This window comes from Ceratotherium simum, chromosome 13 (genome assembly GCF_057802395.1).
Source record: "Ceratotherium simum simum isolate JZ-2026a chromosome 13, ASM5780239v1, whole genome shotgun sequence".
NCBI classification, from domain to species: Eukaryota; Metazoa; Chordata; class Mammalia; order Perissodactyla; family Rhinocerotidae; genus Ceratotherium; species Ceratotherium simum.
Window position 1 is genome coordinate 57,117,982 of NC_141912.1, and position 24,449 is coordinate 57,142,430.

Genomic DNA, 24,449 nt, shown 5'->3' on the forward strand with positions numbered 1-24,449 from the left:
TCAAAGATTCCCTCACATCCTCTCATTAGACTTTGCTACCATATATGATCTCCAGAACAATCCTCATGTCCCTAAACATGCACTGGCAGTAAGCATGATGCAAAAATTGTGAAGTCCCCAGTGAGGGCATGCTCTACTTTACTTAAGTCAGATATGGTCATGGATAAGGCCATTCATCCATTAGGATAAGGAAGAACCTTCCAGTAAGTCTGGCGTAACTTCCAGAGAAGAGAACCGAGGTTGCTAAATGCACTGACTAAAAAACTATTTCAATGCTGTTGCTTAGCTGTCTCTTAATCTCTGCTCAGCAGGATTTTGTAATCGTTACTGCCTACAGAGCCTTCAGTAGTCAACAACACTCAATAGAAACTAGTGGAAGTTTCTATTGGAATTTTTCTGTTTCTTTTCCACCACTTTATGAGTATTTTGCATGGGGAAGAAGGCTGAGAGCAGGAAAGATAATCTGTCTATTATTTTATAGGTTGATGGACTTCAAAGAACCATGTTAAGATCTAATGTAAGGCCGGCCCCGTGGCTTAGCGGTTAAGTGCGCAGCGCTCCCCTGCTGGCGGCCCAGGTTGGGATCCCGGGCGCGCACCGACGCGCCACTTCTCCGGCCATGCTGAGGCCGCGTCCCACATACAGCGACTGGAAGGATGTGCAGCTATGGCATACAACTATCTACTGGGGCTTTGGGGGAAAAAATAAATAAATAAAATTATAAAAAAAAAAGGATCTAATGTAGAGGTTTGCTTATTTCCCAGAGATTCTGAGCTGGTGGCAGTAATTGGAATTGAACTTTGATTTTCTCTGTTGGGCAGAAGGTAGGAATAGTTTTATCATTTGTTTTTTTGTTTGTTTTTAAGGAGAAGAAGGGTATTCACTCATATTTAGATGACTAGAGGGCTGGGCCATAAAGACTTTAGTTGTTCCCCTCCAAAATCCATTTGTATCTTCTTCCAAAAGAGAGATTGACCATCTCAAGACTACATTTTCTAGTCTCCCTTACATTTCACTATGGCCATGTGTAGAGTGATGTGTATAAATTCTTCATGATTTGCATAATAGTAAATTATTTGTCCTCTACTTTTTTCAACCTTCATGTAACTGGCTGGAAATACAAAGGATTGGAGCCACTTTAGAAGACTCATGTTAACGTAGTGCAATAGACTGAATCTCTGCGTCTTCCAAAATTCATATGTTGAAATCAATGTGATGGTATTAGGAGGTGGGACCTTTGGGGGAATGATTAGATCACAAGAGTGGCACCCTCATGAATGGGACTAGTGCCCTTAAAAAGGGGGACCCCAGAGAGCTCTCTTGCTCTCCTTCCACTATGTGAGGATACAGCAAGAAGACAGCAGTCTGCAACCCAGAATAGGGCTCTCAGCAGAACCCAACCATGCTGGCACCCTGATCTGGGACTTCCAGCCTCCATTACTGTAGGAAATACATTTCTGCTGTTTATAAGCCACCCAGCCTATGGTATTCTGTTATAGTAGCCTGAACTGACTAAGACAGATGGCATCCTACCAGCCTGTATCCCTGAACGGTGTCATGGAGCACAGCCCTCCTACCTGCCCTAGTCTATTATGTGTGACGGAGATAATAATAATAATGTAATTGACCAATGCGTGTGTGAATTTTATATTATTATTTTTCAATTTCAAATACATATATGACTTGGTATTGGCTGTATGGTTTTCATTTCATTATTTAAGAAAGCTACTATTTCACTGCACTTGTTTCATTTATCATGTTGTTTAATTATGTTGAAATACAAGTTAAATAAATAATAAACAAATAAACTCAGTATAAACACAACCTGGTTATTTAATTTTCAATTCACTATTATTCCAGCTTATATTTTAGAAAATATAGCAATCAAGGTTTCTAAATGCAGTTACAATTATGGAGGTGTTAATTAAAATTATGAACAATTATTTGTGATTTGGAACTTAATTACTCTGATGGTTATAGCAGATATAATTTTCCTAGGAACTGACACATACATAAAATCAGGATATAATGTATTAGCTGCATTGATTCGTTAAACAATATCTAATCATTAGTAAAATTCTATACAACATTTTGACTTTCGACATTAAGACCTTAGCCACTAATAAATATTTGGGAAAAAAATTAATAAATAAGTGGAGTAAAGGAGGCAGGAAAAATATCAGATTGATTAATTAATTAATAGTCAACTGTAAAACTGGAAAAAAATCAGAGATGGGAATTTTCAGTTCTTTTTTTGGTGGATGGAGGAGCATTTTACCCTAAATAGACTATGTTAGCAATTTACCAGGCCAACTAATTAAACGGAAATGAACACAATAGGAAAAAATTAGCATGAAATTTGGTTTCTAGGAAACCAAATAATACCTTCACCATAATCAAGCCATTTTTCCAAGCAAGTTCTTAGTGAGTCTACCTGGGACATAATAACACTTGCATTTCTATAGTGCTTCTCAATCTAGCATTCGTGTTCATGTGGCAGGAGAAACCGAGCTGATGGTAGAACAGACCTGTTCACAAGTCAATGAAATCAACCAAGCTTGTGAAGGAAATATTTTGGACATTCAATTGTTATAAACAGAGATACTGGCAGTAATATAAATGAGAATTCTGTTCTATAGGGTACGTTCATATAATCCAACCAGTTAGACTGGTATAAGTGGAAAAAAAATAGAGGATGCAATTTGTTAAAAATCAGCACTTTGTTTAATTTTTCCACTGTTTACTTTGGTAGAATATAAAAATTACCAGAGATAATTAACCATTTTACAATTCATCACAGCTTGTTGTGGCCCTCACAAGATTAAAGATCCCACATTCATAGCTTCCAGTTCATTTGTTTTATGCCACGGTGTCCTTCATTTCAACCTTTCTCTGAGGCTTGCCTAAGCTGTAGATTTTTATGTATGAAAGTAGGACAGATAGATGAGGGTGAGTTTCAACTAAAGCTTCATTGATTATTTTCTGAATTGAGGAAAAGTAACAAAGGCAAAATAATATTTTAGAAGAAGGTATAAAGGGACTTTAATCTATTAATATGAAGGATTTATAACCCCCCAACTATTCTTAGCACTTAAGTGGGTGCTCTTAAAATTTGTTCTCCTAAGCATTTACACTTAAACCTTGTTATATTGTGTATTTACACTGTATTTCCAGAGATATTTATCAAGTAAAGATAAATTTTCAGCTCAGCTCCCGCCCTCAAATTGCAAACTGGTAGTTCTTTTATTTTTATATCCATTTATACGATGATTAAATCCTTCTGTTAAATTTCATAAAGCTCCAAGAAACTGCTATTACAAAGTTGTAAATCTAGCATGTAGATTAGTGAGTGCAACACAGAGGTACACGTATCACTTCTCACCACCAACGACAACCCTCCCTCAATGTCATTCAGGGCATTAATCAAACATTGTTGGGATGGAGAAATGGGAGACACTTCACCAAGTAGCTCAAGACTCCTGAGCTTCCTTCCACATCACATTACTGTCATGTTACACGCTAATTCTCATAGCTCTTCCTGGGTCTCTCCTTAAGGGACATCTATTATTTCCAGGACTGAGAGTGACTTTTACCAACATAGGATCAACTTTATGCTTATGTTGGAGAATGTGACCTATTTGCAAATAGGTTTTTAAAATTATCTTCATTTGTCTATCCTTTCTAGAACAAATCCTACCTTTCCACAGAAACTAGCTGCATGCATCTCTTCTCCCTCCCCTCTCCCAACATATTCTTTCACTTTCATTATTCCTGGCTATACAAAGTAATAGTATAATAACCATTAAAAAAATCTAGCAGCTACATATAGGTACATTCAGTCTATTTTGTAGAAGACTAAAAAACAAACAGGTGGGACTGAGAAAGCCCTCATGGAAATTACAGTCTAGCAGAAAAGCCATTGAACAAGTGATAAAGAGTGATTCACTCATTTTTTTTTTTTCATTCATCAAATGATGCAACCTTGAAAAGAAGAAGGAATTAACTACTCAGGTAAAATGGAGTGAAGAAGACTTATAGGCAGGGTGTCAGAGCCAGTCAAGGCTCAGAGGAAAGAAAATCATGGCATTGGCTACCACTCATCCAGAGTGGCCAGGGGGTTAGTAAAAGTGAGAGATGAGGTCAACATTGGATCTCGAAAAAGATGCAGGGGCCACAGCTTGAAGGACCTATCTTAGTCATGGTAAGGAGTTTGGATTTTATCTCAAGAAGCACTAAAGACAATGTATGATTTAAGAAGGGGACACATGATTATATTTTGCCTTAAACAAATTCCTCTATAGGTAGTGTCTTTCTTTTTGCTGCTATATCATCAGTACCTGGCACAGTATCAAGCACACAGTAGGTACTCAACAAATACTTATAACAGAGATGAATGGACAAGTAAATGTCTGTAGAAGGAATATTTCCCTCCACAATTGCTGCCTTCCTTGTGTTTTTATATCTTTATTTCCTTTATATCTATGAGCTTGGGCTTTTCTGCTAAATTAAAACGTCTGAGAAAATTTACACATTAGGATAAATCATTTGTGAACATAACTCATAATTATTTCATTTCACTAGATGCTACATTCAGCATCTGCAGTTTAAACTGCTAAACGTGTTTTTTCCCCACACCTTTGCAGAGATTAAAAGGCAAGAGAAAAAGAGGATAATTCTGGGTTAACTTCAGTCAGTAGTTCAAAAAAATATTTTGGAAGATTTGGTGGATACTGAGAGCAATACATAAATTAAGTCTAATGTTTTGGAGGCCCAAACTCAAATGTGTGAATTATAAAGAAGCATGATTTGCTTAATTCTCTTTTTGTTAATGTTTTAATAACATCTTCATGAAAGATAGCATCCATATGTATTAAATGGTATTTCTTTACTGATTTAAACCTTCCTTCCTACTCCCTCGTCACTTCTGCCACCTGATTTTACCACCTGATTTTTAGAACTGAGAAATTTAAAATGAGAAGGAGCATTAAACAAGAAATCAAGTCATTTGTCTCTTTGAAATTCTTCTCCTTCCCTTCCCCTCCCAGAAGCACTAATAGCTGTAATAACCATAAAAACATACATCTAATACTTCTCCAGCACCTAATACATGCTGAACCCTGCTAAGAGCTTTACATACCTTGTCTTATTTAATCATCACAACAACTTTTGAGTTGGTATTAGGCAAAGTGCAGAAGAAGCTGATTAAGTTAGTTGTCCTAAGCTACCCAGCCCTTCAGTGGTGAATCTGAGATTTGAACCTTGGTGTGTCTGATTATAGAACTCAGGTGGACAACTCACAATACATCTAGTCCATTATATGTATTCAATCAATCATTCTCAATTTGATCTGCATAATACCAATACCAGACCAAAAGATGGGAAATAATTTACTTAAAGTTGGTATGATCTTGGGCTAATTGTGATTAGGAAGATCAGATGAGCCATGAGCTCCCCTCTGTCCTCCTCCTCCCTCTCAGAAAAATTCCAGCGATCATCAAGCCAAGAGTCTGACCCAAGCACACAGAATTCTCAACACCCTCTCATCCCCTCCTCAATTATTTCCTTCTCCAGGAAGCCTTCTCAGATCCCAAAAAACCCTACAATGTGTTCCCACAATGCTATATAACTTCCATATATAGAAGCATCATTGCTGCAACGTCACCTTTATATGTACTATTATTTACTTGTCTGTCTTCCCAATTAAAATATAATTTCCTTGAGGTCAGGGCTATTTGGATCACCCTTGTATTTACAGGAAGTAACCCAGTGCCTGACACACAGTAGATGCTCAAGAAATATTGACCAAATGGATAAACTGGAGTCTTGGAACTGATGAGCTTTATATGCATTCCAATTCTAAACAGCCATCTTCTAACCTGCAGGCACCACCCAATAACCCATTGCATCGATGACCACTCATCACTGTCTCTGTACTCTCTCCCTGACTCTCCTTTCTATTTGGGGAACCTAGTGTGATCTTATGCCACCGAGCCCTTAGCATTCAGTTCTATCTGGAACAAGCTCTCCAATTTCCTTTACCAATTTCTTTGATCCATCTATCACTTAACTTAACATTAGAGGCAACCCTCTAACTATATATGAGAAATGTATGGGAGACCTAAAGGGTTTGAGATGGTTGTATCAGGAAAACTAGACTTGATATTTACTTAGAAAGCTTCTAGGTGACAGAATAAAGGATGCTACTCACCTACAAAGGAATAGGACATACACTAGGGGAATTAGACAAGATGCCTTTAAGCTATGCCAGGTAGTCTAAGCCTTGGGTTCCAAAGTATGGGGATTCTGAGTTTATTATTCTTCTTTTCAACTTCTCATGGGACTGAGGATCAAAACCTTCGCTTTTTATATACCTAGAAAATTGTAACCACATGAAATCATTCAATAAATATTTATTGAGTACCAGTCCTATCCCAGGGATACAAACAGGAAAAGATACATTAACGTATCTTTTAGATATGTTGGAATAGTAAATACTAGTGATGCATATTTCATAGGAAGCATGAATAGATTAATATTGTGAATATTTTCAACCTACTTTCTCTCTATCCAACAAAATTTATTGAGAACCTAGTATGTGCCAGAAACTAAGTGCTAGGGAATACAACAATGAGAATAGACAAAGATGCCTTCCCTCAGAGACTTCAGAAGTAAAATAATTAGCAAGTAAAATAAACAAGTAAAATATAAGCTAAGCTAAATAGTTCTAAGTGCTAAGGAGAAAAGACTAAAACAGGAAGGGGGACATCAAGTGTGGAGCTATAGTTAAAGTGGTTAAAAAGGCTTTACTGATAAGGTGATATTGAACAAAGCCTTGAAGGAGATAAAGGAGTAAGCCTTGGAAATTTGAAGGAAGGGCTCTCCAGGCAAAAGAAGAGAAAATCTAAAGACTGAGGTAGGAGTTTGCTTAGGATCTTCAAGGAATGGCACGACAACCAGTGTGTCAGGGCAGAGTGCTCTGCAGGAGATGAGGCTGGGGGAGCAGCTGGTGATGCAGATCCTTTTCCATGTCTACTCCTAGGTGCAGTCTTGCTCAAGGCTGTATCTTGAGCTCACTTCCCTCTTTCTTTACATCCTTCACTTTTACTATCAGATCCATCCCCAAGACTTCACTGATCACAAACTGTATAACTTCTGTCAAGAAATTTCCAATATAAAAATAACAGTTGTTAGAATCTCCATGTGCTACATCAAGTAGCACAACTGTCTCAAAGTATTACTTATAATATCGTAAAGGTTAAAAATGTATGTTTTTATTCAAATATTAAAAACTAATTATTTTAGTTAAATGTAAAGTAACAGCAATTTAGAGACAGGATTAATTTATTTGAAAGCAACAAAATGTGCTTGAATTTTGATAACTAAATTGTACAGATGAGAGGTGGTCTCTGAATCCACTGCCTTGATTAATACCATAAGTAGATAGAAGTGAAGACTCATAATATTTATTGGGCTGCTACCAATTAATTTCAAGGGTTTAGAAAGAAAATACTCTGAACTATTAAAACAGATGGATATAAAACACAATTACGATACATCCAGTTGTAAGGAGAAAGCACAGGAAAGAAAACATATACTATATATAACTCCTAATTATGAATGAATCCATATATATGTAGTTTAAAATTCTTAATCTCATATTTTTAAATTAAAATCACAGGTACCAATATCTAAGGGATTTAAATATGAAAAATATACAGCTTAAATTAGCCACCATTATGTGTACATATTTTATACATTTCATTTTCCATTCAAGATTTTTTCCATTTAGAAATTGGCCTTCATTCTGAGGACAACTGCAGAATTAAAACATAAAAGTTCGCTTTTCTGACTAGAAATTAGTGTTCACATATATATTCATTTGCTTTGTTGAGAATTCACTATCATTGCATTCATATTGTTAGTAAATAAAAACCTATATAAAGTTTATGGTATGCTATAAAATAAATAAATATATATATAGTATTAAAATAAACCATGTCAAACTCTTAAATTCTTCTGCATAACTTATTTTATACATTTCTAGTACAGAAATAATCAAAATAGATTTTAAAGAAATGAAACCATCTTAAAATATTTTTATTCAAAAATTGAAATATCTTGATCATTTTGTGTACATGTGCTCAAAAATATTAAATCAAATATGTTCCTTTTTGTGTATATGTATTTCAACTAAAATGCAAATATTCTTTTCCATGCTCTCATATCAGCGGTATTCACAGAGTTCTAACAATGGAAAAGATGAATTCTTTAGATACTATATTTCTCAAGTACCTTTGAAATTCCATCAGGATTGCATAAATAGTTTTAAAATATTTTGAAATTTTATTATTGTATTATTTATTTATTTACTCATTGCATTCGATCAACAATGTTACACAGAAAGCATTGTGGTATCAAGGAGCCATGTTTGTGTATAAACATAATATAAATCTTTATCTTCCAAAATTAACTAGTAAACTAAACATATTAAACATAGATGGAGGGATAGATAGAAAACAATAACTCTTTGCAGTTGTTTTTCTGCTTAGTTGGCTTTGAGAAAATCAAAGATATAAATCTCCCACTCAAAAGTAACTCTTCATGAGACAGAAAAAGTTCACAATCTCAAGAGCGGGGAACAATGAGGTCTTCATTCTCTGATCCATTTGGAATAAAATGAGTATTTCTTCTAAAAATGATACACAGAATACAGAAAAAATGTATTTGAACTTAAAACTGAGGGCCGCTATATTCCGTTTTCCTTGAGTGTGTCATCCTGGATAAATCATTTAATCTCTCTGAGCTCCAGTTTCTTCACCTTTAATATGACAATAATGACATCTACCTCAAGTATTGATGCGATAACCTGTGACAGCCCCGTGATAAGTGCCTGGTACATATCAGGTACTCGATAAATATTAATAATGGGGTATTGCCCAATCAATGAAGGCACAGACATAAAGCTCCTCTTTTTCATATTCATAAAGGTTGCAGTGCTGATAGAGATTTCATCTTCTTGAACTATTCTGAAACACAAAATACCCATACATGTCCTCTTAAGTTTCAGCTGATGGTATTTAATGTTCACAGGATGAAATATAGGCTGATTATTCATGAGGGAAGTGACATATTTGTTCTGCTCATAGATTAAGGATCAAGATAGATGATCTATATAAAGCCTCTCATGCAGAATTATGATCAGCTTTGCAATGACCCCCTTTATAGAAAATAGATGTATTGAGAGTGCAACCTCATGCCCCAAATGAGAGAAATACATTTAGACTTATTTTTATTTTCTGGATTCAACATTGTGCATACATTCTGCAAATGGTGTCTTTTATAGACACTCTTTAATCAGTTTTTTCCAATTCAGCTTGTATTTTTTGCTTACTTTGACCTTTTATCACATAAATGAGAGGTGAGCAACTTTATAACAAAAACATTAATCTTCTATTTTACTGTGTAGAATTATCATTAGAACATACTGATTATTTTCTATAAATAAGACCTTCAACTGACTGATTAATTAGGCTCAGTGGTACATGACATTGTTAAATGAACTGTTACATGCTTTTGGTACAAATATACAGAAGCTATTGAACACTAGTTTGAAAGGGACATAATTTTAACTGGATACACATATTTCTCTGGCTGAGTCATAATTCATGAGTATCAGTAATATTTCAGTGTGGTAAACAACAATATAATTTCTAATTATTTCAATACTTTCATCTAGTTGACTTTGACGCTGAACTCATTGGTGCAAGCTGCACCATGGCTATGTGTTAATAATGATTTATATTCCCCATTCAAATCACAAGGAATCTCACCTGTGTTGTGGAATGTTTCAGAACCACTTGTTACTTATTAAAGGGTTATTTGCATGCACCAGACTTTGGAAATTTAAATAAATAAAATAGAGTCTGGGGAAAGAATATATGAATTGATAACAATGATTCTATTTTGACAAAGCTTTTGTTACCTGAAGAAATAAGGTCTCATTCATCTAGAAACTTTTAGCATACAATGTAAGTCAGGTGAGGCTCTGTCTCATGCACCACCGTTGCAGCATGCTTTGACCTAAATTGTAATTATGTATTTTTATATCTCCCTTTTCTCCGATCCCCAAACTGTGAGTGATAATTCCTTGGCACAGCACACCAGTCCCTTTTCTATCTTCATTCTAATGACCTATCCGGCCTCTTCCCTACCACTCCCCTATTACCAGTGTCTCCCAAAGTCATGAATCCTTTCATGACCCCATGCCCCTGACCATGGTTCTCCTTCTATCTAGATGGAACTTCCTGAACTTCTTCACCGAGGAAAGTATTCATCATCCTCCTGGGATCCAGCTCAACTGTCAGCTTCTTGGTAAAGCTCTATCCAACCTCCCGGGCAAGTGGGCCAGCCCTTTCACTTGCCTTCTGTAAGACCCTGCTCAATCTTCATGTAGAACAGCTCTCATTGTACCTGAACTCTTTTTTTTTCATCTTTTTCTCTTCCTCTAGCACAATGGTTCTCAATATGTAGTGGGCATAAGCATCACAAGGATGCTGTGCTAAAAATGCAGATTCCTGAGCCTCATTTTTTAGATTCTGGATCAGCTGGCCTCAGCAGGGGCCCAAAAATCTACAATTTTATTTGCAGGTGCTTCTGATGCAGAAGTCCGGGATCATACTTTGTGAAAAAATTACACTGTGAATAAATCAGTCTGAGCTATGCCTTATTTGTTTTGAATATATAGGTCCAGAATAGCGACAGCCAATGAATGTTTGTTGAATAAATGAATGAGTAGTTCTAAAATACTACATAATTCCTTTGTATAATTTGTAAACTGCCTGACATACAGCCATATAGATTTGTGGCTAGGTTTACAACTGTTCTTATGGAATTTTAATTAGTGGCCAATGTCAATTTAAAGGTTGCTACTGAAATCTATCCTTGGTACTGTATGTTTCTCCAAAAAGATTTTTTGAAAAGTATTTGATAAATAAATATAAGATATGCTAGGAAGTATAACTAATATGCTGGTTTTAAGAATTAGTATTTAAAAAGGAGCTCAAAATCAACACTAAAAGGCCTAAACAACAAGGTGAAATGTCACAGAGATAAATGTACATTTCTGCATTTAGGTGAAAAAAATCAATTGCAAAGATGCAGGATGGTGTTAGAACTGGCTTGACACCAGTTTATTTAGAAAGAACCTAGGTTTCAGTTGAAAACAAATTCAATAAAACCCAATAATGTGACATAGCCGCTTAGGAAAACCACAAGGTCAGATGATGTTGAAGGGCTTTAAAGCAAGAACAGGATGTAATAATGCCACTTCTTTGCACCAGTCAACTCTCATTGATATAATGTATCTCAAAATCACTGTGCCACCTTGAAGACGGACATTGGACAACTGGAGTGTTTTGTAGGAGAACAACTAGGGTACCTGGTGAAATGGGAACGTGATACGTCAAGAAAGGTTGAGGAAAACTATGCCGAGTGGGCATTTACCCTAGATACTGGCTTGTTCCTGGTACTGTCATGTTGCTTAACAAGCAATCACAAAATATTAGCATCATAAAACAATAAGCAATTATTTAGCTCATGTGTTTTGGTTTGGCTGGAGGTTTGCTGATCTAGGCTGGGCTCGCTGGGGCTCTGTTCCAAGCTGTGTATGGAGCTGGGCTTAGCTTCCCTGAGGTATGGGCTCCACATGTGTTCCTTCTGGAGCCCAGACTAAGGGCAGCTGCCTAGGGAAGCCCTTCTCATGGCTACAGCAGGAAAAAAGTCGGAGACACCCAGCCCTCTTCAAGTCAAGGCTTAGAAGTGGCATTACTGTATTAGAGCAAGACGGGTGATGGTGATGGCGAGGAGGCAGGAAAACGCACGCTGCCACTTCTTTAAGAAGGACTGAAAAATCACAAAGCAAAGGGTGTGAACACAGAGAGAGTGAAGAATTGTAGCTGTAAGTGCGCTATTCTATGCGCTCTGGCCTGGATATTGATAGACGGACACCATCTTCATAAAGAAAGCTAGACTTACTATGTGTAGCTTCACAAAGCTGATAAGTGATCAATGTATATAAGTGGAGGCTACAGGGAAGGAGATGGTACTTCAGTTTAAGAGCTTCCTAACAAGCTGAAGTGTTAAAAAATGGAATCAAGGGAAGCAATATGGCATTAGGACAAGGGGTCCAGTCTTTGGAATAGGACAGAAATCAGCTCAAAGCTTGGATCTTTTACCTATTAAGCTATAAAGTCCTGGGCAAGGTAAACATTCTGAGTCCTAGTTTCTTTATTTGTAACGTGAGGCTACAACTATCCACCTCATTCAGTAATGTTTATAAAATAACTAACATAGGCATCTGTGTATATCAACTGCTCCATATTAGGTTATCAGGTTATTACTATTATTAGAATCTTACTATCTTTAGAAATGGTCAAGTGTTCCCTGATTAGCCTGTTGACTCCTCTCTTATCTTTTTCACACATCTCCTATAATTCAATCTTACTGAATATTATATAATACAAGTCCACAATTATTTATATGTGAATTCCGAATCCAAAAGCTCTGAAACCAAATTTTTTTTCTTTAATGAGATGTCTGAAATCATTAGGCAACAAAATTCTGACCTAAAGTGATAAGAGGCTATTTATATCCTGCTTAGTGTATTCATATACTTCAATACAATAATATTAATGTATATATTTTGGCGCAGATGCCACCAGGGGTGATATACAATATATAGTATATGCATTGTATTGCCTTTCTAAAATACAAAAAATTCTGAATATGAAACATCTGGTCCACATATGGCAACTACAGGATTGTGAACCTGTAAAAAAGCGCACCATAGCGTTCACTATTGCACTTCCAACACCTAGATCAGGTGCTGTTCCCTTCCTGTCACTTCAGCTAAATGCCCTGCTGCTCCCAACTATGTTATAATCTGATTCACCTGAAGGATGTGTAATCCTTCAGTAGTGAATTTCTTTGTCTCATTTCTTTGTCTTTGTGCATGAGGATACCCTTGCCTGGCTAAATTTTATTTCCCCAATCAAATTGCAGCTTGGCATCAGTTCTTCTGAGAAGCCTTCTGGTACTTTCCTTTAACCTTCTACTTAGATGGCCTCCTATGTTCTCTCAGATCCTCTGGCACGTTCCTCTAGCATAGTTCTCATCACATGCTCTGCGTTTACTTGCATGTCTGTCTTCTTCCCTAATTGCCTCCCAACAGTCCACCTCTGGATTTTAGGACATCCTTCACAGACCGTATAGTGCTCTCAAATAGCTGTTCTGAAGGACTCCTTGTTACTGTGCCCCTGGAAGGACTCTCTGGATACTGACTTCTCTATCTTGATTATTTTGCATAAAGCAGAATGTAACCAGGTGTTTCATATTCAGAAAACAATAGCCATGACTACCTACAGATATGTTTGGTTTAACCTCTAAAGTGTTTAATTTTTTAAAATTAGTTGCCAGCATCTAAAAATCAGGACATTGCACTGAAAAACTGATGTAGCAAGTTATATTTTCCAAAAATGGCCACAACAAAAATTTCCACCCTTGAACCATGCCAGTTCCGCATTGTGTGGTGAGGTTTAATACATCCTCTCTTGAATCTGGCTGGACCGTGACTTGCTTATAACTAACAGAATGAGGCTAAGTCATAAAGGGCAAGGTAGCTTCTGTTTTGTTCCGTGGGGATACTCCTATCTGGTGCTCTGAGCCGCCATGCTGTGGGGAAGCCTAGGCGATGTGGAGAGTACTATATGAGCATTCAAACAGCAGCCCCAATTAAGATGTCAGCTGACATCCAGCATCAACTGCTAGACAGATGAGAGAAGAATCTCTAGAGGATTCCATCCCAGTCATTGAGTTACCCTTACCTTTTGGGCCTTCCCAGCTGAGGCCCCAGACATAGGGAACCAGAAACAAGCCACTCCCCTGTGCCTTGTTAAAATTCCTGATGTACAAAATCCTCAAGCATAATAAAGATGGTTATTTTATACCACTTGGTTTTGGGGCGGTTTGTTATGCAGCAATAATAACTGGAGGAGCTAGATTTCCAGATTTTCTTTGGAAAAAAAAATCTAGCACTACTGGGCACTTTACCCTACATGGACTCCAGGGCCACAATATCCTGAAGTTGAACAGAAGATAGTTGCTTTAGACAGAGCACACACTTTTCAGTTAGCCATAGTCTCCACCACTCCTTATTGTTAGACCTTGACAATTCTGTCATTCGTGAACATTTGTGACCCCTTAAGTGGTTGATTAACTACATGTTAAATATTTTTCTTTCTTCTGGTAGACCTGAGCTTTCTTTATTTACCATGGAAACCAGAATTGCACCCTACGTTCTTTAACTGGTCTTCATGCTGGACTTGTTGCAACATGTCAGGTTCTTCAAGAGTCTAACATGATCTAACACTTCCCATTTCTGACGCTCTGATTGCGCATGGCAAATGCCCATTACCTTCCTGTTTCCTGTTGAGAAGTGTCCCAGTTCTAAACTAATCTGCTGAGGAGAAACGACTGATGTGCCGACATGTCCTGTTCTCAATAAGTGATCCATCAGATTTCAGTTACTCACGGGGACACTGCCTTAGGTTCTCTTGGGAGACTCCTCATTCACGTGACTAGGGAAAATGGTTTTTCTAACTCTTCTTATGAGAATCTTACAAAATGCACTTTAATGGTGTATTTTTAAGGCCAAATTAACTATTTAGGCAAGCAGTTTAGTTACCATTGAAATTAATCTTTAATAAAAAAATCAACAAATACAGTGAATACATAAGCAATAGTTTGAGGAAGAACATTGTCTCTTTCCCAAAACCAACAATAGTTATCCTAGATACTTAAAAATGTCTGATGAGAACAACAATAACAAAAATAGTGTGTATCAAGATCTGACTCGCACTCCGTTGAGGTAAATTCAAACAATACCAAATCCACTGGTTATGCACACAGAGGTCTCTAGAAGGCATGAAAATACAGCTAACTTGTAGACTAACTGTGGGGAAAATCTCAAATCCGATAACCATCTGTAAATTTAATCTCATCATTGACTATAGTTTGAGACATAAGAGAAGTGAATTACCAAATGAGGGTGAGTTACTTTATAGTGAATAGTGCCACTTAAATGAATAAGATAAGCTATTAAACTCTTAATATTATAACTTTTATTAGGTCACTGGGTAACTGCATGTCTTACACTTAAGTTTTCATCAGAAAGGTTTCTGTAGACTCTTAGTATCAAATACAAGGGCTCACGTTAAACTTACAGCCTAAAAACTATAGTTAATAGTTTAAATAATTTCATTTTTTTTTTCTTGCTTAGAAGTAGCCTTTGGTCAGAATCTTTTGAAAAGCATGCAAATAACTCACTATATTCTTATTATATTAAATTTATATTCTCTTCATCCTCTTCAGGTACATAACAGAAGTCTGTTGAATCAATGAATTGATTTAGATTTTCAGACAGTATTTATTAGTCTTTATGTCTGAGGCCTCTGGAGTTAGCAGATGTGATTTTGAACTCAACACTTACTACTTGAATGAACTCGGGAAAGTCATTTAACATCTTTAAGCTTCACTTTTTCTCTGCTTCACATGTTGTTGCAAGGATTAAATGAGATAAAGGTCCTGAACAATTAGCATAGCAGCGAGCACAAAACTAAGGCTAGTTGTTATGAATCATTAGCTCCAAGTAGCCTCTGAACAACAGAGCAGTAGTTCCCATTGTGTGGGCTCTGAGCCTCAAGGAGCTAAGAAGTTATGCAAGGGGGTCCAAGAACCCGTTTGTTCACCAAGCGTATATTTGTATGTTCACTGTATATTCTGACATTTTTTTAGTATGTAGACATTTTCTCATTAGTAAAATACAAATTCATTTAAAACCATTACTGTTTCCATAGCAATTGCATGTCATAATTTATATCTTCAAGCAACTGACACAAATATGTACAATGACTAGTTGTTGGGGGTGTGATAAAAATTTTGGATGTCGTGCTGGATCTCTTCCATTCGCCTTGCCACTTCTACTATTCCATCCAGCCTGCTCCATACCCCAGGGATGACTAATGGCAACTCCATCTACTCCATTTCTTGCTTGCTGCCTCCTAATGTGCTCAGACACTAGGAGCAAAGGTAGGAAACTGAAAAGAGGCAGGAGAGTGAGATTGGAGTATCAACTCCCTGAGCTTCCTCCTTGTGGGTTGGCCGTGGCTGCCATTCTGAATCAAAGGTCTCAGCCCCTCAAGAGGCCTCTCTGACAGCTTTTTCTGTCTATCTTTTATTCCTAGTTTTGGTGGCAAACACCTTGCCCCAGGGACACTAGTTCCAGGGACTGCATTGTACCTTGTGGTTTCTTATACTCTGCCACTGAAAATAATTCCCTTATTAAACTCTCCTAATATTATCCTAATTTAAGAATCTCATTTTTTGCCCTACTGTGTAAACTCTGACAGTTACAGATATTCAAAGAGGGTCTTCATTCTAGAAAATTTTGGGAACTACTGCTGTGTATATCAGAGGCAGATGTATCTTTGCTCTCCTGGCACATTCCTTGATTAATCTAGAGAGAAGAGGATTCTTCTCCTAGGTTGTGTGAATTCCTCACCTGATTCATGCTTCAAGGAAAACAAAGACTTCCATTTTGATATTTTACCTGTTACACAATCTGCAGTTAAAAATTTACACTGGAAAATTGTAAGTTCTTAACATTTCATACCCAAATTAAATCAGTTAGAATCAAAGATCAGAATTGGTCTTTTGACCTTCATTTGCACTATTACTACTTGTATCTAAGTACCCGAAAGTTACTTTTTTTTACATCTATGATTTGGTTTGGTATAGATTCTTGCTTAAAATTTGGGCATTGAAGAAAACCAATTGGTTGGTAAACATTGTGAATTTACATGATTTCAGAAGACTGTTCTCCAAAAATGTTAATGACTTTGATGAGGACATAAAAAATAGGGTATCAGAACATGTACAGAATTTAATATTTGGTCCAATTAAAGGTGTTAATCACAGGATGTAACTTGTCTTAAGCCAAAGACTTCAAATAATTGAGTTCCCCTGGAAACTGCAATACTAATCTTGCAATTTGAAGCTTGCGTAACAAACTCATCAATCTATTTTTTTACTTTTTCTCCTCACAGACACAGAGCAACAGAAAAAGATGGTTGGAGACCCTTCATATCATTGTCTTTATCAGTCCTTAAAATGTCATTTTGCTGAGCTGCCTCCTAAGGAATCTTTAGTGAAGTCCTTTTTCTGATCCATTTGAAATTTTCCACAACTAATGACACCTTACAAGACAACTGGGGATTAATTAAAGTTGTTCTAGCTTCTGAACTCCAGTTGAACCTTCGTAGGGTTGTTACCTTGTGAACTTCCCTTAGACTCTCTACTGAAGATGATATAATTATTCCATTTAGACACCTACCAGATTCTACTTTATAATCTCCACAAATTCTGTATTCACCTGTGCTGACTAACTAGTCAATTAAAGACCATTGTCTCTAAAGACTTTTCTATCTCAGTTCTGCTATGTCACACATGATCTATTGTTTTACCTTCAATATTGTAAATCAGCATGTCTTCTAATTTCCACCAGGAGAATGCCAAATAATATTCATATTTGTTTGTAAAATGATGGAGAATTTTTTGGCTCATATATTTCTCTTTATCCCTCTTTTTTAGAAACGTTCTCCATTTCCCTCCATAAATCCAAATCATACCTTTAAAAGTGCAGTTAAAGAGCCACCACTTGAAAAAAGAACAAATTCTAGACTAATTCTTGCAGAAAATAAACTTTCTCTCACTTCTAATTCCTAATACTTGATTACTGTCTAGTTGTTTCACTTATATTTTTTCAAATATATACACAGCTTGCAAATGACTCCTCCTGAAATTATTACGAGAATATATTAAAATATATTTAAAAATTGAAAAATAAGTATTGTCACTGTATAGTGAGTATACTCTCTGGCACACATAATCATTTAGTAAGGGCTTATTTAACCAAATTGTGAATTTTATCTTCTGCTGGTATAGTTGGATCAACAGAAATAATCTAAAAGTAGGGATTTAATACATTATGTAATTAATTTCCCAGTGTTCATCCATTTCTATTACAAATTGGTATTATATTTAAAAATTCTTCCTCACAGTTTTCTGAAATAGTGTTAATTTCATTCATTCGTTAATGCATTCATTTATTTTTCATTGATTTACTCAATAAATCTTTACTGACAACCTCTAGTGTGCCAGACACTATACTAGTATTGAGGATATATTTTGATCAAAATAGATATTTTATAATTATTGTAATACAGAATATTAGAATCATTGTAACTAATTTCATGACCTGCTTTCTTTATCCCTCTGGTTTAGCACTAAGATATCTCAAAAACACATAAATATCTTGTCAGTAAATGTGATATATATAATTCTGAATATTGTACTCTCTTTGAGGGATGAGTCTCTTATTTTCATCCCTGTAGTGTAGGTACATATTAGCCCTGACATTCGTGTATTCAACAATCATGTATTCAGCACATACCCTATGAAAGACTCAATGCTGGTGCTGTGAGGGACAGGAGGTTGTATCAGACAAGGATTCTGGACAAGTAGTAGTAAGAGTGATAAGGGACATGTACACAAATGGTCCCAAAGTGAGGCAGACCAGAGATAGTGCCATAGAGAAATAAAGATATGGTGCTACTGGAATTCAGTGTGGAAACAGATTATTCACAAATAAAGGATTAAGGAAAGACTTTTTGGAAGAGTTGGTTTTTGAGCCGGGTCTAGGAGGATGGGAAGAGTTTAGCCATAGAAAATTGAATGGATAGGAAAGGGAAAAGAGGAGGTAGCAGAAATGCATAGAAAACATATGAATTATACTGAACTGAAACAAGACAAAATGTTTTTTTCCAAAATTATTCTATATTGCCATTATTTTTTATATCTAATTATGTTCAATTATCATAGTATTCACTTTTCAAATATTCAAAGATAAATTATCCTAATCCCCAAGTTTTCTTCTTCCTTGTCTCTTAGAATGAATTAAGCCAATTTAAATCTCACAAGAATAAAGATGCAGAAAGCTGCTCACTTTCAGAAAATTATTCCAAAATCTCTACAAACTGAACGTAGCTTTTTAAAGCTACATCAAGAAATTATTTTGTTCTATTCTAGGTGTGTTTGTAGTGTGTGGTAATTGTGTTTTCTACCACATAGTTTTTGAAATAAGCTATAGAACTTTATCATCACTATTTTTTATGAGCTAATATACAATGATGAACAAGCCATTGAATGAAAATATTAGCAGATGTTTGAAATATGTAGCCAATTTGCATTCAATACCCTATTCAGTGTCTCTGATGTGATGCAAAACTTGCCCCCATCCTAAACAACTGCGCTCTGTTCCAATATGTAATTAGGATAATTAAGATATTACCTGCAGTAGAAGCTCTTGGCTCATGATGGCTTTTTTACTTAACCCACTACAAATTAACTGATTACTCAAAGTTGAACATGGTCATTTCCATAATGATATCTTAAATTATGCTTAGCTTTAAAGGTATCAATTCACACTAATCTTTTTCCTAATTGCCTACAGTATTCTCTGTAAATAGAATTTCCCTTCACTCCTTTCACTATGCTGTCCTTTGAGCCATGAAAAATCCAGACTTATGCAATACATGTAGATTTTCTCCACTCCATAACGACCTTAAAGTTGTTTCTTCCTTTGCCACCTTCTGTCCTCCAAATATTACTTAATAATGCATTCAAATCTCTTCGGGTGCCAATAAAGTTGATCAATAAATGGTCAATGCTACAATGATTTTGGGACAATTAGTCCTATTGATTTCTGTCAGTCACATAAAGGGGAGAATCACTTTAACTGTCTTGTGGACTCCTTCTTTCCCATGAAATTTGTAACTTTTTTTCAGAAAAAAACTTAGGTCATTGATTTTTCTAAAAATGCATTTGTTTTATGTCAATTTTATTCATAACTGCAAAAAAATAGAAACAACCCAAATGTCCTTCGACTGGTGAATGAAGAACTGTGGTATGTCTGTACAAGGAAACACTATACAGTAATAAAAAGGAACAAAATACTGATACACACAACAGTATGAATTAATATCAAACGCATTATGCTAAGTAAACAAGCCAGACTCAAACGGCTACATATTGTATTGCTTCTACTTATATGACATTCTAGAAAAGGCAAAACTGTAGCAACGAAAAACAAATTGTGGTTTCCAGGGCCTGGGATAAGGGAAAAGTTGACTATGAAGGGCCATAAGGAAATATTCTGGGCTGATTAAAATGCCCTATATCTTAATTTTGGTGGTGGTTACATGATAGTTTGCATTGGCCAAACTCATACAACTGTACCCTAAATGAGCAAAATTTAGTGTATGTAAATAATACGGTACTTCAATATATCTGACTTTAAAAAGTAAAAATTCATTGATACACCAATTTTGAGTCAATCTAAAGAGATATATTCAACAATCATTAAGAGATCCATCAAGAAAGGAAAGGAATTCTTGATTCCACAAGACATTTAAAAAATTTTCCTCTTTTCAGAATACCAATAACATTTCCTTGTCTTTTGTTTTACAAATGAAAATTACATTTTAGGGGGAAAAAAGCCACATTGAACAAGTGCCTTGTTTTCATTGTTGTCATAATTACAAATTCACTAAAATAATTTCTAAAAATAGCATTTCGTTAAATACAAGCTTGTTTAATGAGTGATCAGTTATGATAATCATTTAGTCTTAAAATAACACACTACTATTTCATTATTAGCAACTGCAAGATTATTATCTTTTACCTCTCACTGTCTAGTAAGCAATTTAATTCAAAAAGACAATGGAGACAAATCACTGCTAGAAACTCTCATATAATGTATCTGATATTCAGATACAGGAAACAAAATAGCAGGCTTAGAAACAATCCTGAGAAGGATGCTTTAGACAGCAAATGCCTTACCTTTGCGTTTGGGTGGCATAACTGTTATCATAAGTCTCATAGGTCTGGTCATCATATTCACCCCCATAGCCATCATCATACCCCTAAGGAGAAAATGGTAGAAACATCTATTAGCAATCAATTTGATTAACTATGATCTGTTTTTGGTTAATGAGATATTTTATAATGTGACCTTGATTTAGTTTTTATGTTTGGTTAGTTACTCTGCATCACATTTTACTAGATTAACAATTTCCACACAACCTTGAGTAATATATTTCATGGATCAGATATTAATGTTTAATACTTAAACTCAGGATACAATTGAAGTAGTAATACCTACTCTAGGATTTACTTAAAATTTTGGTCAATACTTATAAAGACAAAGAAATTCAAAATAAATTTTTTTGAAAATATTATGAGTAGATAAGAACCTTTATGATAAACTAATGGTGGTGCCAACATATCTGTTACCACTCCACTGAGAGTTTTTTTTTCCCCTAATAATAACCATAATTAAGATTGAAGCTATAAAATTCAGGGTCTTAAGTAGCAGTCGACTTTCAATAAAAAAGATGTAGTCATTATTGCAAAAGAAAACAAAGGAAGAGAAAGAAAGGAAAAAGGAAAAAGAAAGATAGATAGGAAGGAAGAAAGAAAATATGACGGAGGAAGGAAGGGAGGGAGGGAGGAAGGAAGGAGGAGAAAAAGAGAAAGAAGCGAAACAGAGACCTTTTATTTTTTGTGCATTCTATGGTTTTAAGTCTCTTAAATAAAATAATGTTGTGTGGTGAGTTTGGTTATCTGACTAAATGAACACTAACAAAGCTGATGAGGATTTGTCACTGCAAAATGTGCAAACAAGCTAGTAATTATACACTCCAGTTACCAATCACTGTGTGAGCGATTTAGTTTTATTTCCCTTTGTGGTCACTCACTTGAATCCAAACCCTAGCCATCTGCCTCGATTACTTCTGAAAAAACCTGTAGCTTTTCTGCCTCTGGACCTTCGCTGGTATGTCTCTTTCCCTGGAAAGTGCTTCCACCCCACCCCACCAATTCATGATTTTGTTTCAGTCTGGAGGCTTATAAATCTCTCTCTTTATTGTGCTGAGAAATTTAAACAAAAAATGGGTAGATGTGAAAGTTTCCACATTAATTTTGACTAAGACTTTTGAGCCTATTTAATCTGAAGACTCATATTTTTCATCAACTTAAAGAGGTTTTAGAAATGTTACTTATTACTTCTCCATCTGGTTTACCTTTTATATAATGCTGTTATTTATATATGAGGTTTTCTGAGTCTGACCTCAATTTCTTCTCTTTTCCCTTCATGATTTCCATTTCAGCATAGTTTTGCTTTGCAGTATAGGATAGTTTCTCCATCTGATTTTTGAATATACTAATTAAGTTCTATTAAATTTTTAAAAATTTAAATATTCTGAAATTATTTTTAGTATATAAAAATATTGCATGCAGACTATCTTAAAATAGTACAAAAGACTTTATATCCAAGAAGCAGTGGCCCCTTGTCTTGTTCTTCTTCAGCCTCCAGTTCTCACTTAGCCTTTTCATCTAGTATTTTACTACTGATTTTTCTTTATTAAGTACTATGGCTAAATTAATGTTGCTTGATTTATGAATTTAGTCATTTTTTATTGACTAGCCATTCAGGTTGTTAAGGATTTAGCTCTATTATAGATTCTCCCCCATATTTCTCCCTATAACTATCTTCTTACTATAGTTTAATCATAATTGTTTGTTAAATAGTAAATGTCTACATTATTATTGAGTAATAATAAATAAATTATTATTCATTATTGATGCAAATAGATTAATATAACTCTGTTTTTATTTTCACATACATTTTTGTTTCTCCTCAAGTTAATAATTGCTCATTCAGTTTTTTTATTTTCTTGGTTTCTATATATTTAGAATTATTTGTCTTCTAATTGTCCCATTAGTTATAGTAAACAAGCAATAATATTTCCAAATATTCCAAAACATCAGGTAATCTATCACTACCTTTTGTGTCACATGGAGACCACCTCCTGCAGGACCATCTCATTGCACTCGGGGCTAGATTGATGGATTTCTAGGCACAAGGCAGTGTTCTTCCTAAGACCCCCCTCACCACTGTTTGTGTTGACCCCTTTTACCAAATTCCATCTTCTGCATGCTCTCACGTCTTGCTGCAACATCTCTTTCAGTAACCTCTATTGAGAGGTATATAGGAAAGAAATATTTATATTTCATCTCTCTCTTTCCTTTTTAGCTTTACACTCTCCACAACAGCCTTTTCAGTTTTATTTTTTAAGTGAAGAATTTTAATTAAATAGAAAAGTCAAAATAGTAGTACAATGAGCACTCACCTACTCTTCATCTAGATATGTCTATTGTTGATATTTTCTCCCATTTATATTATCTCACTTTATATATACATGTTTTTCTAAACCATTTGCAAGTCTGTCCCAGCAATGTATGTCATCCCTAAACACTTCAGCTCGCATCTCCTGAGTACAAGGATATTCTCCTACATAAATACAATATTATTACTCCCCCCAAAAAGCTCACAATAATTCTTTAATGCCATTTACTGTGGAGTCCGTAGTCAAAATTCTGCAATTGTCAAAAACATATCTTTTATAGCTATTTAAAAAAATCAGAATCCAATCAAGATTCATGAGTTGCATTTGGTCATTGTATCTGTTTAGTATTTTTAGAGCTAGGATAGTCCTCCAGCCTTTACTGCTTCCATAACACTGACTTTTTGAGTCGTCTAGACCAGTTGTTTTGTAGACTGCCCCACATTCCGAATATGTCTGATTATTCTCATCATTACGTTCTGATTCAATAGTTTTCAAAGAATACTACATGTGTGACATTGTGTTGAACATTTACCTGACTGCAAATTTTAAATACTAGTCCCACACTTGATTGATAGTCTGACTATAGAATTTTAGGCTGAAAAATGATTTTCAATCAGAATTTTGAGGGCTTTGATTCAATGTATTCTATTGTTAAATGTTGGTGTTGAGAATTCCTACAACTTATATGTGACCTAGTTTTGTTTTGTTTCATTTTTTTCCCTTTCTGGATGCTTTCACAATTTTTCTCTCTCGTGTTCTGAAATTTCACAAGGCTGTGCCTATGCCTGTGTGTTTCCTTTCATTCATTTTGCTGGGCACTCAATGAGCTCTCTCAATCTGGAAGCTTATATTCTCCAGTTCTGGGAAATGTCGCCCCGTTTTTCTTCTCTCTTTCTAGAACTCTTACTAGTGAGATACTAGATCTTCTGGATTGATGCATTAATTTTATCTTTTTGTCCTATGTGATAGCTCTTATTCTTTTTATTTTAGTTAATGGGATAATTCTATAAATTCATTTTCCAGCCATCCTATAAAATATTTAACTTTAGTTACACACTCTCTCTCTCATACACACACACACACAAATTA

General features: G+C 35.4%; 1 protein-coding gene across 6 annotated transcripts in view; it reads right to left on the bottom strand.

Moving 5' to 3' along the window:
• KHDRBS2 (KH RNA binding domain containing, signal transduction associated 2) overlaps positions 1-24,449 on the bottom strand; it is a 564,075-nt gene that overhangs the window by 68,803 nt on the left and 470,823 nt on the right. For all 6 annotated transcript variants that reach the window (XR_015554171.1, XR_015554170.1, XR_015554169.1 and 3 more), the window contains exon 7: positions 21,013-21,095. Coding sequence is in view for 3 of the 6 variants with exons in the window: in XM_087438765.1 (XP_087294891.1) it covers positions 21,013-21,095 (83 nt within the window). In the remaining 3 variants the exon portion in view is untranslated. The remainder of the gene's footprint in view (positions 1-21,012; positions 21,096-24,449) is intronic.